At 46.7% G+C, this 12,801-nt stretch overlaps 1 protein-coding gene across 1 annotated transcript in view; it reads left to right on the top strand.

The window, feature by feature from the left end:
• Cdk15 (cyclin dependent kinase 15) overlaps window positions 1–11,710 on the top strand; it is a 74,217-nt gene extending 62,507 nt beyond the window's left edge. The window contains exons 13-14 of the mRNA XM_005366330.2: window positions 7,928–8,064; window positions 9,192–11,710. Of these exons, the coding sequence (XP_005366387.1) occupies window positions 7,928–8,037 (110 nt within the window). The 3' untranslated portion in view covers window positions 8,038–8,064; window positions 9,192–11,710. The remainder of the gene's footprint in view (window positions 1–7,927; window positions 8,065–9,191) is intronic.
• Window positions 11,711–12,801: the final 1,091 nt, after the last annotated feature.

The following is a 12,801-nucleotide window of genomic DNA, read 5'->3' as shown; positions in this document are numbered from 1 at the left end:
CCCCCCCTCCTCTCCTTCTCACCACCTCTCTCTCCTCTCTGTCTGATTTTCTACCCTAATCCAGGTTTGAATCAGTCTCTACCATTCCTTCCTGGACTAAATCCCCCTTCTCTCCTTTAAAATAGATCTTGGCATCTTAGAAAAAAAAAATATATCCTGAAGTTTAAAAGCGTACCGTGTTTTGCATGCTTTGGTAGATACAATATGCTACGGGCTGCACAAGGGTGGAAGAGCCTGGAGCAGTTAGCTCTGCTTTCCCTACCTCCTCTCCCACTGCCCTGCTCCTGAGAGCCCTGCACTCTTACTTCCTGTCCCTATTAACACTGGACTCATATTTTGCTTTGCTCCAAAAAAAAAAAAAAATTGACTTCTCTTTTAATGTTATATCTCTATACATTTGATGACTCTCTGATGCCACATCACTGCTCAATCGTTTCTGTAGTCTAGGTTTCTGTAATTATTATTATTATTATTTTGAGTGTGTGTGTGTGTGTGTGTGTGTGTGTGTGTGTGTGTATCATGACTGTGTGGAAACTGACCTGGGAGTCATTCCTCGGGAGCTGTCAACCTTGGTTTCTGAGACAATTGATAGAAGCATCTCACTAGGATCTGGGGCTCACAGGTTAGGCTAGGTTAGGTAAGCAGTCAAGTTCCAGGGATCCGCCTAGCCTATCCCCTCTCCAGTATTGGTGTTACAAGTTCTCACCACCACGTTTTCATAGGGATAGATGCTGAGGCTCAAACCCAAGTCCTCATGATTGCACAGTGAGGATTTACCCTCTAAGGTGGAGCTCCAGCTCCTTACTCCTCCTCCTCCTCTTCCTCTTCCCCACCATCGTACTGGGGATTGAACCCAGGAGCTCACACATGCTTGACAAGTACTCAACCCCCGAGCCTTAGCCTTCTTTAACCACCTCCCACCACATACACAGCAGATATAAATTTCATTCCTCCAGCTTTTTTTTTTTTTTTGTCATTGGGTCTTATTGTTGAATTCTGAAATTCTTTCACTTTTTGTCTCGAAGACTCTGGACCCAGCACAGAGTCTGGTTTCTCACACAGTGGGCAAATTATGTTCCAGTTCATTCATCGAATATTTACCGAGTGTCTATTAGGTGTGATGCCGAAGAACGGAGCGATGAATGAGGCGAGAACCTTATCCTCCAAACACGTACGGTCCTTAAATTAATGAGGCTGGTCCGTGAACAGCTACAGGTCAGCAGGCGGGTGCAAAGTTCCCTGAGTGTTTGGAGAACCTGAGCTTAAGTAAGGTCACCTTGGAGAACCAGGAGAACAGCAAGGAGATCTTGAATGATAATGAGTTGGGGGATGGGAGGGCATGTGGAGAAGTCTCAATGGCAAGAGACTTTCTGTGTGAAAATGAGAACCTGAGTTTAGATCCCTAACACTCAGCTGGGCACACCTTTGATCCCAGCACTTTGGGAGGCAGAGGCAGGTGGATCTCTGTGAGTTCGAGGCCAGCCTTCTCTACAGAGAGCGTTCCAGGACAGCCAGAGCTAAATAAAGAAACCCTGACTCGGGAGGGGGAGGCGGGGAGGGAATCCCAGCATGCATGTAAAAGCGGGGGCACGGTCTGTTACCTCAGCATGGAGACGGTGGATCACGGAAGATCACTATGCATAGATTTGTGTTGCTAGGGGGTAAGTCAATCCACCAATCCCTCCATCCCACCAAACCTTTATATTGGTTAAATTTTCCTGCATCACAGGCTCAGAGTCTCTATGCCAAGATAAATCATTCAGGAAAGAATAAGACTTGGGGCAGGGAAAGGACCTTGTAGCAGAGAAATGTGTGACGCTGGAGAAGAATCACAAGGGTCTCCTTCATGGCCTAGGCTGGAATTACTATTCTCATCGTGTAGATTAGAAAACCAGGACGGCTAAGGTATGGAGGTGATCTCAGTACTCAAGAGGCTGAGGCAGGAGGATTGCATGTGTGAGACTTGTCTGGCCTACCTGGAAGACTGAGAGTGAAGTCACACAGCTGTAAGTGGCAGAGCCAAGGTTTTGACTTCACACAAGACTCTCAGCCCCTGCTCATCCCCAAAATCCATTTGATACCCAGACTTCTCGAGGATGTTATAGCAAAACAGTCTAAGAGTCAAGGCCCATTTCCAGTGCCTATGCCTGTTGTGGCTCTGTTTACTGTAAAGCCTGACTGGGAAAGGTCCCACAGTTCCCAAGTTGCATGTTTCATACCTCAGCTTGGTATGTTATTGATATGATAGAAATTTACACCCCAATACCACCTTCCCTTGTACAATGAGGTTAAACTATCTGCTGTTTTTACCCAATCTTCCCTTTTTGTGCTAACACCCACAAACACCCTTGGGTCCTGAGATTTCTTACTTGCTGGTGGTTACTGGTTTTGTTTCACTCTCTGTTTGGCAAGAAAAAACAAGAATCAGATGAAAATGGGGGGAAGGACATAAAATAGCAGTTTACTCCAGAGGAAACAAAAAAAGCACACCCATCACGTAAAAGGATAGCTTTGGGGGCTAAACAGAACCAAATAACTGTTAAGTTAGGGTTTTCTTGTTTTGTTTTCCTTTAGCCCAATGACTCCCAGGGAAGGAGATGTAGCAATCAAAAACTTCTCTGCTGCCAGCAGTGTAGATCAGCTGACTGAGGCTTCCATCAGTATCAGATCCAACTAACCTTAAGTATCATGAGCTACCCAAAACTGCTCATAATCAAAATACTTTTATTCCCTGAAATGACCTGGTTAAACAATCAAGCAAGCTTAAAACATAACCAAATAAGCCAGGTGGTGGTGGCACACGCCTTTAATCCCAGCACCTGGGGGGCAGAGGCAGGCGGATCTCTGAGTTTGAGGCCAGCCTGGTCTACAGAGCAAGTTCCAGGATAGCCAGGGCTATACAGAGAAACCCTGTCTCAAAAAACAAACAAACAAAAACCAAGATGTATGCAAATACGATATATAATTGTTTAAAAGTTACAAAATAGCAATAAACAGTTTCAATACTGAGCACTAGAGAACCTGATTGGGTAAATATCAATGTATTGACTGGACACACAGTGCTGTGTACCCCATGGCAGTGTGCAGTGGGATGGAACCACTTCTGCCAGGACATAAGATACATAAAACCAGAAAAGTGGACCTGAGCGTATGTGACCTCAGTCCCAAATAGAGAGGCAGACCGTACGTTTGGGGGTGACCTGGGTCACATAGCAATGGCATCTTTTAAAACAGGAGAGAGGGAGCGATGAACAAATAGAGAAGGAGGAGGAGAAAAAAAAATAGGAAAAAGAGGAAAGCCAACTGGCGTGGTGGTACGTGTCTTGAACTCTAGCGCTCAGATGACAGAGGCAGGTGATTCTCCATGAATCCAAGGCCAGCCTGGCTGGCCTACGGAGCAAATTTCAGACCATCCAAAAGTACGCAGTGAGATGCTGCCTCAGAAACCAAACCAAAAGCATGAATACAGAATGGCACATTATAACCAACTTGCAAAAGTTATGTGCATATTAGCAAAACTGGAAGTTAACACAGAGAATAAAAATGTTCCAGATTGCTTTCCCTCCTTTTCAGAATTTTCTTTAATGGTGATGATTTATCTTTTGTTTTAAGAATGAGTTAGACCAAAAGGGTACAAAGGTTCTGAGAACTAAGGCCTATGTTTTCTTGTTCTTTTTTTTTTTCTTTCTTTCCCCAAAACCAGATGCACCACTGGCCTTCATAAGCCTTGAGTTTTCCATCAGAATGTGGGTTAGTATTAGTTTCTTTTATCCCAGAATGAACTGAACATTTATGAAACCTTCAGCTCACTGAATATGAGGGTTTGTATGAGTCTGGTTCTAGGGGACGAGAGGCAAAATGCAGAGGGAAAGACAAACAGGCACCAATTAACTTCAAAAGGAAAGATTATCTGCTTTAATGGGAGATGCGTGTGTAATGTGCCCCTAGTCTGAGTTGTGAGTGTGCCCTGGGTTAGTTAGCAACTTCAGTTAAAGGTATTCTGTAGTCCCTTGGGCTGTGAAGACACAAAGCTGCCACACACACATACACACACACACAAACACTTGCACAGAAGTGTGCACTCTGAATAATCGCACACAATATACAGTTTTAGTGGCTGGACTGATTATGTGTCAGAACAACACAGCACGCACGTGACCGAGGAAGGATCAAGACATTTTGCAAGGCTGGTTTAATCTCCAAGTTCTTTGTGACTCCTTTAGTACGGACAGGGGAGATTGGATTATCTTGTTTCCTGGGAAGGTTACTCAGCGCCCCAATCCCATTAAAGTCACTTTCTACACTCCAGTGCACCGGCCTTCCCCAGGTTATCAGCGAGGGGAGAGTAAACCGAGACGCTGGGATCCGATTTCTAAGGAGGAAAGTCAAAGCGGAGCCTGAAAGGGGTGACAGCCAGCGGCCAGGAGCGGAGGAACTCAATTAGACGGGAGAGACAACTATCTCATTATCTCCTCTGTAACGGTGTAAACGAGTAAGACTCTAGAAGTTTTAAGTAAACGTGTCTTCCTGGCCGTCTAGATGACTGAATTTCCTTCTCAGAGAACTTTTGAGCGCCCACTTTTGTATTTATTTATTCTAAGCGCAAAGCAGCTGAGGTAATTACGTTGTCAGATTCGCTAAGCTAATGAGCAAGTCACCGAGAGGAAGGGCTCGCCTTGCTGAGATCACTGAGGGAGAACCGTCTGCTGCCTTCCCTCTCTCCCTTCCCTTCCCATCATTTTCTTCCCTGCCTTTTCATTTTCTTTTACAGTGTGTTAGGAAAGAGAGTCCGGCAGTCTTCGGCCGACTTGAATCCTTTTGATTAGACTCTCTCAGTCTTTCAATCTCTCTCTCTCTCACGCGCGCTCTCTCTCCTTCCTTTCTCCCTCTCTCCCTCCCTCTCTCTCTTCTTCCCTCCCTCCCTCCCTCCCTCTCTCTCCCCCCTCTTTATCTTCCTCCTTCTATCTCCTTCCCTCCCTCTCTCTCCCTTTTTCTTCCCCCCTCTCTCTCTCCCTCCCTCTCTCTCTTCTTCTCTTCCTCCCTCCCTCTCTCTCCCTTTTTCTTCCCCCCTCTCTCTCTCCCTGCCTCTCTCTTCCTTCTCCCCTCCCCCCACTCCTCCTCCTCCTCCTCATCCCTACTTTTGTGGGGCAGGGAAGCCTCAGGGGACCCCAAGCTTTTCATGCCACTGTCTCCAAGGTGAGAAGGGGTCTCCTAAATCGGCTCCTATTTGAGTCTACAGAGTCGGCTGCGAAGTATAGACCCTGTTTATTTTAGCAGATTAACTGTTTATGCTGTGATGGGCACATTATAGCATCCCTGTGGAAAAAAGTCTTATCTGCATCAGCAAAAACTCATTCTCCTCCCCATCCCAGCCTAGCAAATCTCTAATTCCAAAGCACAGATTTCCCACAGCGTTGAAGCAGAGATGTCCAGGCCCAGCCAGGCAGGGCCAACAGTGCAGCTTCTTTCTTGCCTCTTGGTTCAAACAGTTCTGAGCAAACAACATCATTAAGACATTATGTGTCTTTGGTGTATCAAACACAGGAGTCTGCCTCTGACACATATTGAGCTCTTTGGAGCAACTTGTCCCGCAGACCATGAGCCTGGGAAAGCAATGCCTGAGTTCCCACTGTAAGCAAGTTCTGTGCGCATGCCCGGGTGAGCCCAGGCTCCTGAGCTGCCCGGCTCTTGACCCCAGCAAGGGCAACTGTTCAGCACCCACTGAATGTCAGAAACTGTGGAAGGCAGCTCGCACACATTCAGTTTTTGTTTTTGTTTTTTTTTTTAACTCATGACAATCTGCTGGGAAGTTTTGTTCTCTTCTCAGGCAGACGAGCCCCTTAGCTTTGGAAGAACTTGGCCCATCGCTCTGTTGAACCCACTCAGAGACACAGGCGTCTGTGGAACTGCAAACCGCCAGGGTGCCCAGTCAGTCAAATCCAAACTATCTCTGAAGGGCAATGTTTTCATTGAAGAGTTGTTTCAACATTAGAATGGAGTGATGGCCACAGGCACTCAGTAGGAACCACAGAATGGGCCTTCCATGCCCATGGGTCCCCCACTATAGAGTCTATGCGTTTTGGATTCAGACAACCCCACATATTCAGGGGCCTGCGTCTGGCCTCCATATGGGCCAACTCTTCTCTGGTCATTATTTCCTTTAAGATGCCGTATAACTGTTTATACAGTGAGTACCACATTAGGTTTGGTGAGTAATCTAGAGCCAACTTAAAGGACACGATGTGTGTGTGTGCGTGTGTGTGTCTCTCTGTGTGTGTGTGTGTGTGTCTGTGTGTGTGTAATATGAACAGAGGAATCTGTTTTACACGAGAGACTCAGCATCTTTTGGTACATGCAGGAACCAGGGCACAAGGAATGACTTCATTTCAAGTTTTGATCTTTTGGGGGTCTAGTGATGCCCCCTCTCCTCACTGGGTGACAACAGACTGTTACATGCTCCCCGTCTCCCAGTCGCCAGGGTAAACAACCAGCTCTACCATGTACAGTGTTGCTAAGTGCTAGTGTTCCATAGGATAGGTGTGTTAAGTGCTTGTTGTTGTTGTTTTGAGATACGGTCTTATCAAATATATTTTTATTTGTTTGTATACGTGGGTATTTTGTCTGTGTGTATTTCTGCACACCAGAAGAGGGCATGGGATCCTGTGGGACTATAGCATAGACCATTGTAAGGCACCAGGTGGGTACTAGAAATTTTTTTTAACTCATGACAATCTGCTGAAAAGTCAAGACATCTGAAAACACGGCCGCTGATTTTAGCCGCTGAGTCATTGTTCCAGCCCCTTTAAAAGCATTTTCGATGGAGCTGGAGAGATGGCTCGATGGTTAAAAGTAACAGCTGTTCTTCCAGAGGACCAGTTCCTAGGTTCAGTTCCCAGCACCATTGCCACGGTATATAACTGTCTGTACCTCCAATCCCAAGGGATCCATTCTGGCCTCCTCAGGGACTGCATGCATAGTGCATTCCCAGCACCCTTGCCACGGTATATAACTGTCTGTACCTCCAGTCCCAAGGGATCCAGTGCCTGACTCTGGCCTCCTCAGGGACCGCATGCATGGTGCACAAACATACATGCAGGTAAAACACATAAAATAAAGGATACATTTTGGATGTGTGAATACCTGTTATCTTTCTTTCTTGCTGGGAATTGAACCCAAGGACTTACACTGGTTTACCAGGATATACCCGGTGGGAAGTCAAGGAGCAACTATCTATGTATATGGATAGAGGTACTACATAAAGATATTTCAAAGCATTTTGCTTTTCTTTTTTCATTTATCAAATCTATGCCTTAGAGTCTATCTGAAGTCTTGAGGGCAAGCTTCCTAATTCTGCAACCCTTTAATACAGCTCCTCGTGTTGTGGTGACCCCCAACCATAAAATTACTTCGTTGCTACTTCACAACTGTAATTTTGCTCCTGTTACGAATTGCAGTATAAACGTCTGATATGCAGGATATCTGATATGTAGTTTATCTGGCATGCAACCCCCCAGAAGAGTCGCGACCCACAGGCTGAGGACCAGTGCTCCAGAGACTAACTTAATCTGATGGGTTTTTCAATCTTATCCCATATGATCTTCTTTGGCGGCCCTTTTTGGGACTTCAGTCTGCACTCCTGGGCATGACGTTCTAACTCTTCCACCTTTGGTTCCAGATCCTTCCCCACTTTCACCCGCTAATGTTCCCTTGGCAGATGTGCGCTGAACCGAACTAAACAGGGAGCACTTGACCACTATTAGAGATTGGGTAAAGGAAGTCACCCCCGAGTCAGTATAAGTTATTAGCCAGTCTGCCTGTTTTGAAGTCTCCTTGGGTAGCGGATGTTACAACAGGCAGATGAGATGTACGTCCTGTGAACGAGCTCAGGAAATCACAGGCTGATGCGTTCCTCTTTCCTCCCCTACAGAGGAGTCTTTGTTTGCGGTTTCGGGAGTGAAGCTGAAGCCAGAAATGTGTGACCTTTCGGCCTCCTACAGGAAGGGTCACTACCTAGCCGGCTTTAACAAATGTTGGTGAAAAGAAAAGGTCATCCTGATCTTTCAGGTAAATGGTTCCAGAGTCAGCACCGGGTCGGGTCGCTGCCGGCTGGAGGGAACCCTGTTCACCTCTGTCCTAGGTCTCCCCTCCTTGGACAGCCTCTTCAGAACGCCATTTCCTAAGCGGGGGGATGAGGTGAGGATGTCCATGGCTCCTTCTTCCACCCTTGGTGCTGCAGTCGGCTTCTTTGTCACATCTTGGGGGGATTTGTGCCAACACCGGCAGCTTCGTTTTTCTTAACTAAGTAGGCCTCTCTGTTAGCTGGCAAGTGACATCAGGGCTCACACCGACCAACGAGCCCACTTTCCCCAAAGCCTGAAAGGTCTCCTGGGTGCTGAAGTAATGCGGCTCCTGCCAAGCCAAGATGCTTTGCCACCTGTTTGCCGTCTTGTGGTGAATCATCTTCCCAGGCATTCTCAGATCCACCTAGAAGGGTTCTGCTAAGCCTGGCGGAACCCCAAAGCCAAGGGCAGACACCCCCAGGCCTCTCAGGAGCACTCCCTACACCGAGCTTCTGCCCCGAGTGGAAGGGACAGTAACCTAGATAGAGTTGAGTTAAGCCATGCGCAGCACCAGCCAGCCCTTTAGGTGTCCATGGCCAGATTCCACATCATAATAACTATTCCGTGATTGGGTCACCCCGTTGGCAACCACAGATTGGCCATGTCTCCTTGGGCCCTGCATGTATATGGCACACAGATGGACCTGCAGGCAAAACACGGAACAACCCACGTGCATAACAATAAATAAATTTTTCATGGATTTTTTTTTTTTTTTTTTTTTTTTCGAGACAGGGTTTCTCTGCGGCTTTGGAGCCTGTCCTGGAACTAGCTCTTGTAGACCAGGCTGGTCTCGAACTCACAGAGATCCGCCTGCCTCTGCCTCCCGAGTGGCTGGGATTAAAGGCGTGCGCCACCACCGCCCGGCTTCATGGATATTTTAAGATGATGTAATCATCACCTTTTGTTTTGTTGTCTTGTTTTGGTTTTGGTTTTGGTTTTGAGACAGGGTTTCTCCCGGCTATCATCACCTTTTTGAAAGGCAAACTATGGAATTCCATCAGTAACTGCAGCAGTCTCAGTGAGTTTTCTTTGCTCAATCTGTAACTCTCACACTTCTTCACTCCCTTTCAGGGCTATCGCCATGCTGTTACTTTGTGTCCGCTTACTATGAAGCTTCACACCCTGCTCCATTCTGGACCAGAGATCTTCATTCTCTCTCCTGTCGCCAGGAGTATTTAAAACAACAGGACACACGCAAGGCCACGGTCGAACACGGGCAGAGAACGCGATGGAAGGTTATCGCTATTTTTGTTGCCTCAACAAAGGGATGAAAACTGTGGCGGTGTGAAAAGCGCCCCCTCAGAACAGTTTTTCAACCATTTGGGCGATTCCCTGACCGAAAGCTCCTTTTTCTTGACGGGACAGATTGAGAGACAACTGGAACGTTCTGGAGCCAGAGCCGGTGCTTGCTGGGGCCTGCCGGTACTTGGGTTCCTTGCAGTTCCTCCCGACCCAAAGACTTCTGTGACAGGAGAGGATTAGTGTGGCTTAGAGGGGTCTCCAGGGAAGGTGGTCTCCTGGATAAAACTGTCAGCAAACGGACCTGCTCGGGACTATTGGTGATGACCCCCAGGAATGCATCCTTCCCCCTTCAGGGGCTATCAGGATGTTTTACTGCTTCAATCCACCGGGATTGTAAGAGTTCACACTGAGCCGCTGACCAGAGTTGAGTTTCAGCCTGTCACCTGCTACTGAATCTTAATTGTCTGCGTTGGCTGCAAAGGCAATGGGGAATCTATGCTCCCATTGATGGCAGAGATACTGGAGCCTCGGAGATGGAACCCAAACTCTGTGGCACCGTCAGATACACGTGTGCGCGCACACAGCGCCCTCCGCAGGGACACTGTTGACATTTGTGCTTCCTAAAGGAAGCCCGGAAAACTCAAATTACTTCATCAAGGAGACCTCTCATGAAATATAGTAGCCTCGAAACTGGAGACCACTGGGTATCCTTTAGAAGAAGGAACCAATTAAGAGAGAATTTTTAAATGGTAACTGTCCACCCAGTTGTCTGAGATGAAAGGAGAAAAGGATACGTGCAGATAGTTGTGTCTCCCCACCCCCAAAAGCTGCCTTTGTATATATTAGCAAGCAACTGGACAAAGTCTGCCCACTGCACCTGCAAGATCAAACAGTGTGGGCTGGACGGGGCAGGCAAGGTGTGTGTGCGCAAATAACAGATCTTATTCAACCTAGGAAAATGCCAGCGCTCGTATGGTAAAGGATTCAGACTTCGGTCCCGTTCTAGACCCAGATTTCTATTGCATAAATCAGAGAAAATACATAACTTACTCAGACAACCCACTGAAAAAGTACTACTATTATTATTCCACCGTCTACGTGAAAACTAGGCCTGGCACGGTTAAGTAATTTCTCGAAGGCGGTCGCCAGAGTTCAGAAGCAAACCTCAGGTCTCACTGTGCCGCGTGAGATCGTTCTGGCAATCACATTTATAGACCATTCTGCTGTTGAAGAGTTAGCGGATGCTTCACGTTGCCTCGCGATTCAGAGGACTCGGCCCTGGTGAATTAGCAGCAAGTCAAAACAATACTTACTCCTGTCGGTTTTTATCTGATTTAAATTCTTACACGTCGGCCTTAAAATGCCTACAACTTACGTAAGGCTGCGACTTTAGTGGGAAGAGGCCCTTTTAAGTACAAGATGAATTAATTATATAATCCAGCTGGCCCCCCAACAGATAATGCTAATCCCTTCAGGCTACAGAAATGAAAGACTAAGCCGATGCCCCCACAAGAAGAATGTAGCTTAGTCTCTGATCTGGGCACATTTAAATCATTAATCTCAGCTCCACGTATCACATACCACACTCTAAAAGAAGCATTCTATGAAATAGATGTTTACTGTACACCGTCAGTTTCCCCATCTAATCTTACATAATCTTCTTAACAATACTAAGACGTAGAGTTTACAGAGAACACTAAGAATCAGATAGATCTAAGGAGCTAGGATACGATGCCCAAACTCTGTCCCCAAAGCCTGGGCTTTCCCCAGTACATCTTCAGCTTGGTGTGCTGCATTCTCCAAGGTACCAGGACAAGCCACACACAGAGGGACAGCTGCTGTAAGAGAAAACCCAGGAGTCAAAGACACTGCTTCCAGGGGTAGGGGCTATCACAAAGCAAAGGGACTGGCTGGCTACTGGGCTACGGGGCAGGGACAGCCTAGATTGCAGCTGCTGTGGGGCAGGGGGTCAGAAGACTCACCTGAGCTGGCTCACCTGCCCACTAACATGGACTGAGTCCCCTGAGCTGGCTCACCTGTCCACGAACATGGACTGAATCCCCTGAGCTGGCTCACCTGCCCACAAACACAGGCTGAGTCCCCACCACAATGATAGCTTCCTCTGCCTCCTGGATGGTACAGAGAGCAATAGCCAAGATTCCTAGTTGGAGGTTAGAACAGCTGGTCTTTTGGATTCTCACACACTGGGTTTTTTGTAAGATCCTGTTGCTGCAAAAATAGGTAGATTTGTTTTATTTTCTATGAAAGCATTCCCCCCCCCCCAATAAATTAACAAAATCATCCTCTTTGGCCAGGCGGTAGTTTCTCATGTCTTTAATCCTAGCACTCAGGAGGCAGAGGCAGGTGGACCTCTGTGAGTTTGAGGCCAGCCTGGTCTACAAAGCGAGTTCCAGGACAGCCAGGGCTGTTATACCAAGTAACTGTCTCTAAAAAGAAAAAAATATATATCCTCTTTAATTATAAGTGGAAAATAATGTTTGTGCTTTTTTCTCCTTTAGCAGACAGATTGATAAAAATTATCTATATAGCTCTAGAAGATACAAATTTTCCTTCATTCCTTGATTTTGTAAGATGAACATTTCTGCTGTTTGTGCATTTTTCCTCCCATTTTTGCTGATTCCTTTGCTAGAGACACACTCGGCTTTAAAGAACATAATTACCAGTACTCCATTTGATTAACAACACTTAACCATTACCATTGTTCCTCTGAGAGTTCTGTCTCTGGGTTACCCGTGATCGTATGGCACTTCCTGCCTTAGCGGATGGGGAGGAGAACAGGATTTGCTCTACCAAAGCGATGAGCGTCATCTCCGAGCCAAGCGTTCTCTGGATTTTACCAGATTTGCTTTATTTTGTTGTTTGCTGTCCCATGAGCCAGAAGCATTCAAGATGAGTCAGGGATGGGACAAGATAGGACAGCGTTCCCAAATGACACACAGTGGGACATAGAACTTTCTGCTTGGACTGGAAGGATGGGCTGGTGGGTGAAAGTTCACACTGCTCTTGCAGACCACACTCAGTTTCTAGTGGCTTCTGGCACCCACATCAGGCCTCTCGCAACTGCTTGTAGCCCCAGCTCCAGGGACTCCAATCCCCTTGGACCTCTGAGGACACTTGTACCCCTACAGGCACATACCCCTCCCCTCAGACATGTAAAAACAAACAAACCTTCTTCCTAATTAAGCCACTAGTATCTTGGAGTTGTTACTATTAGTAACAACTTGCAACAACTAAGTATAACATCTTTCCTGCCCAGAAATGGATGCATGAAACATACACCTGGATTGCTTTACATTTCCGTCTATCTTCTTTGTTTCTTTTTGCCTTTCTTGTTGGTTCTGGGGATTGAATCTTAGCCCTTGTGTATGCTAGGCAGGTTCTTTACCACCGTAGGGCTATAACCTTAGCCCTTCTGCTT

Source organism: Microtus ochrogaster, unplaced genomic scaffold, assembly GCF_000317375.1.
Source record: "Microtus ochrogaster isolate Prairie Vole_2 unplaced genomic scaffold, MicOch1.0 UNK8, whole genome shotgun sequence".
Classification (NCBI taxonomy): domain Eukaryota; kingdom Metazoa; phylum Chordata; class Mammalia; order Rodentia; family Cricetidae; genus Microtus; species Microtus ochrogaster.
Note: the sequence above shows the minus strand (reverse complement) of the source record. Positions and strands in the feature narration are given on the sequence as shown.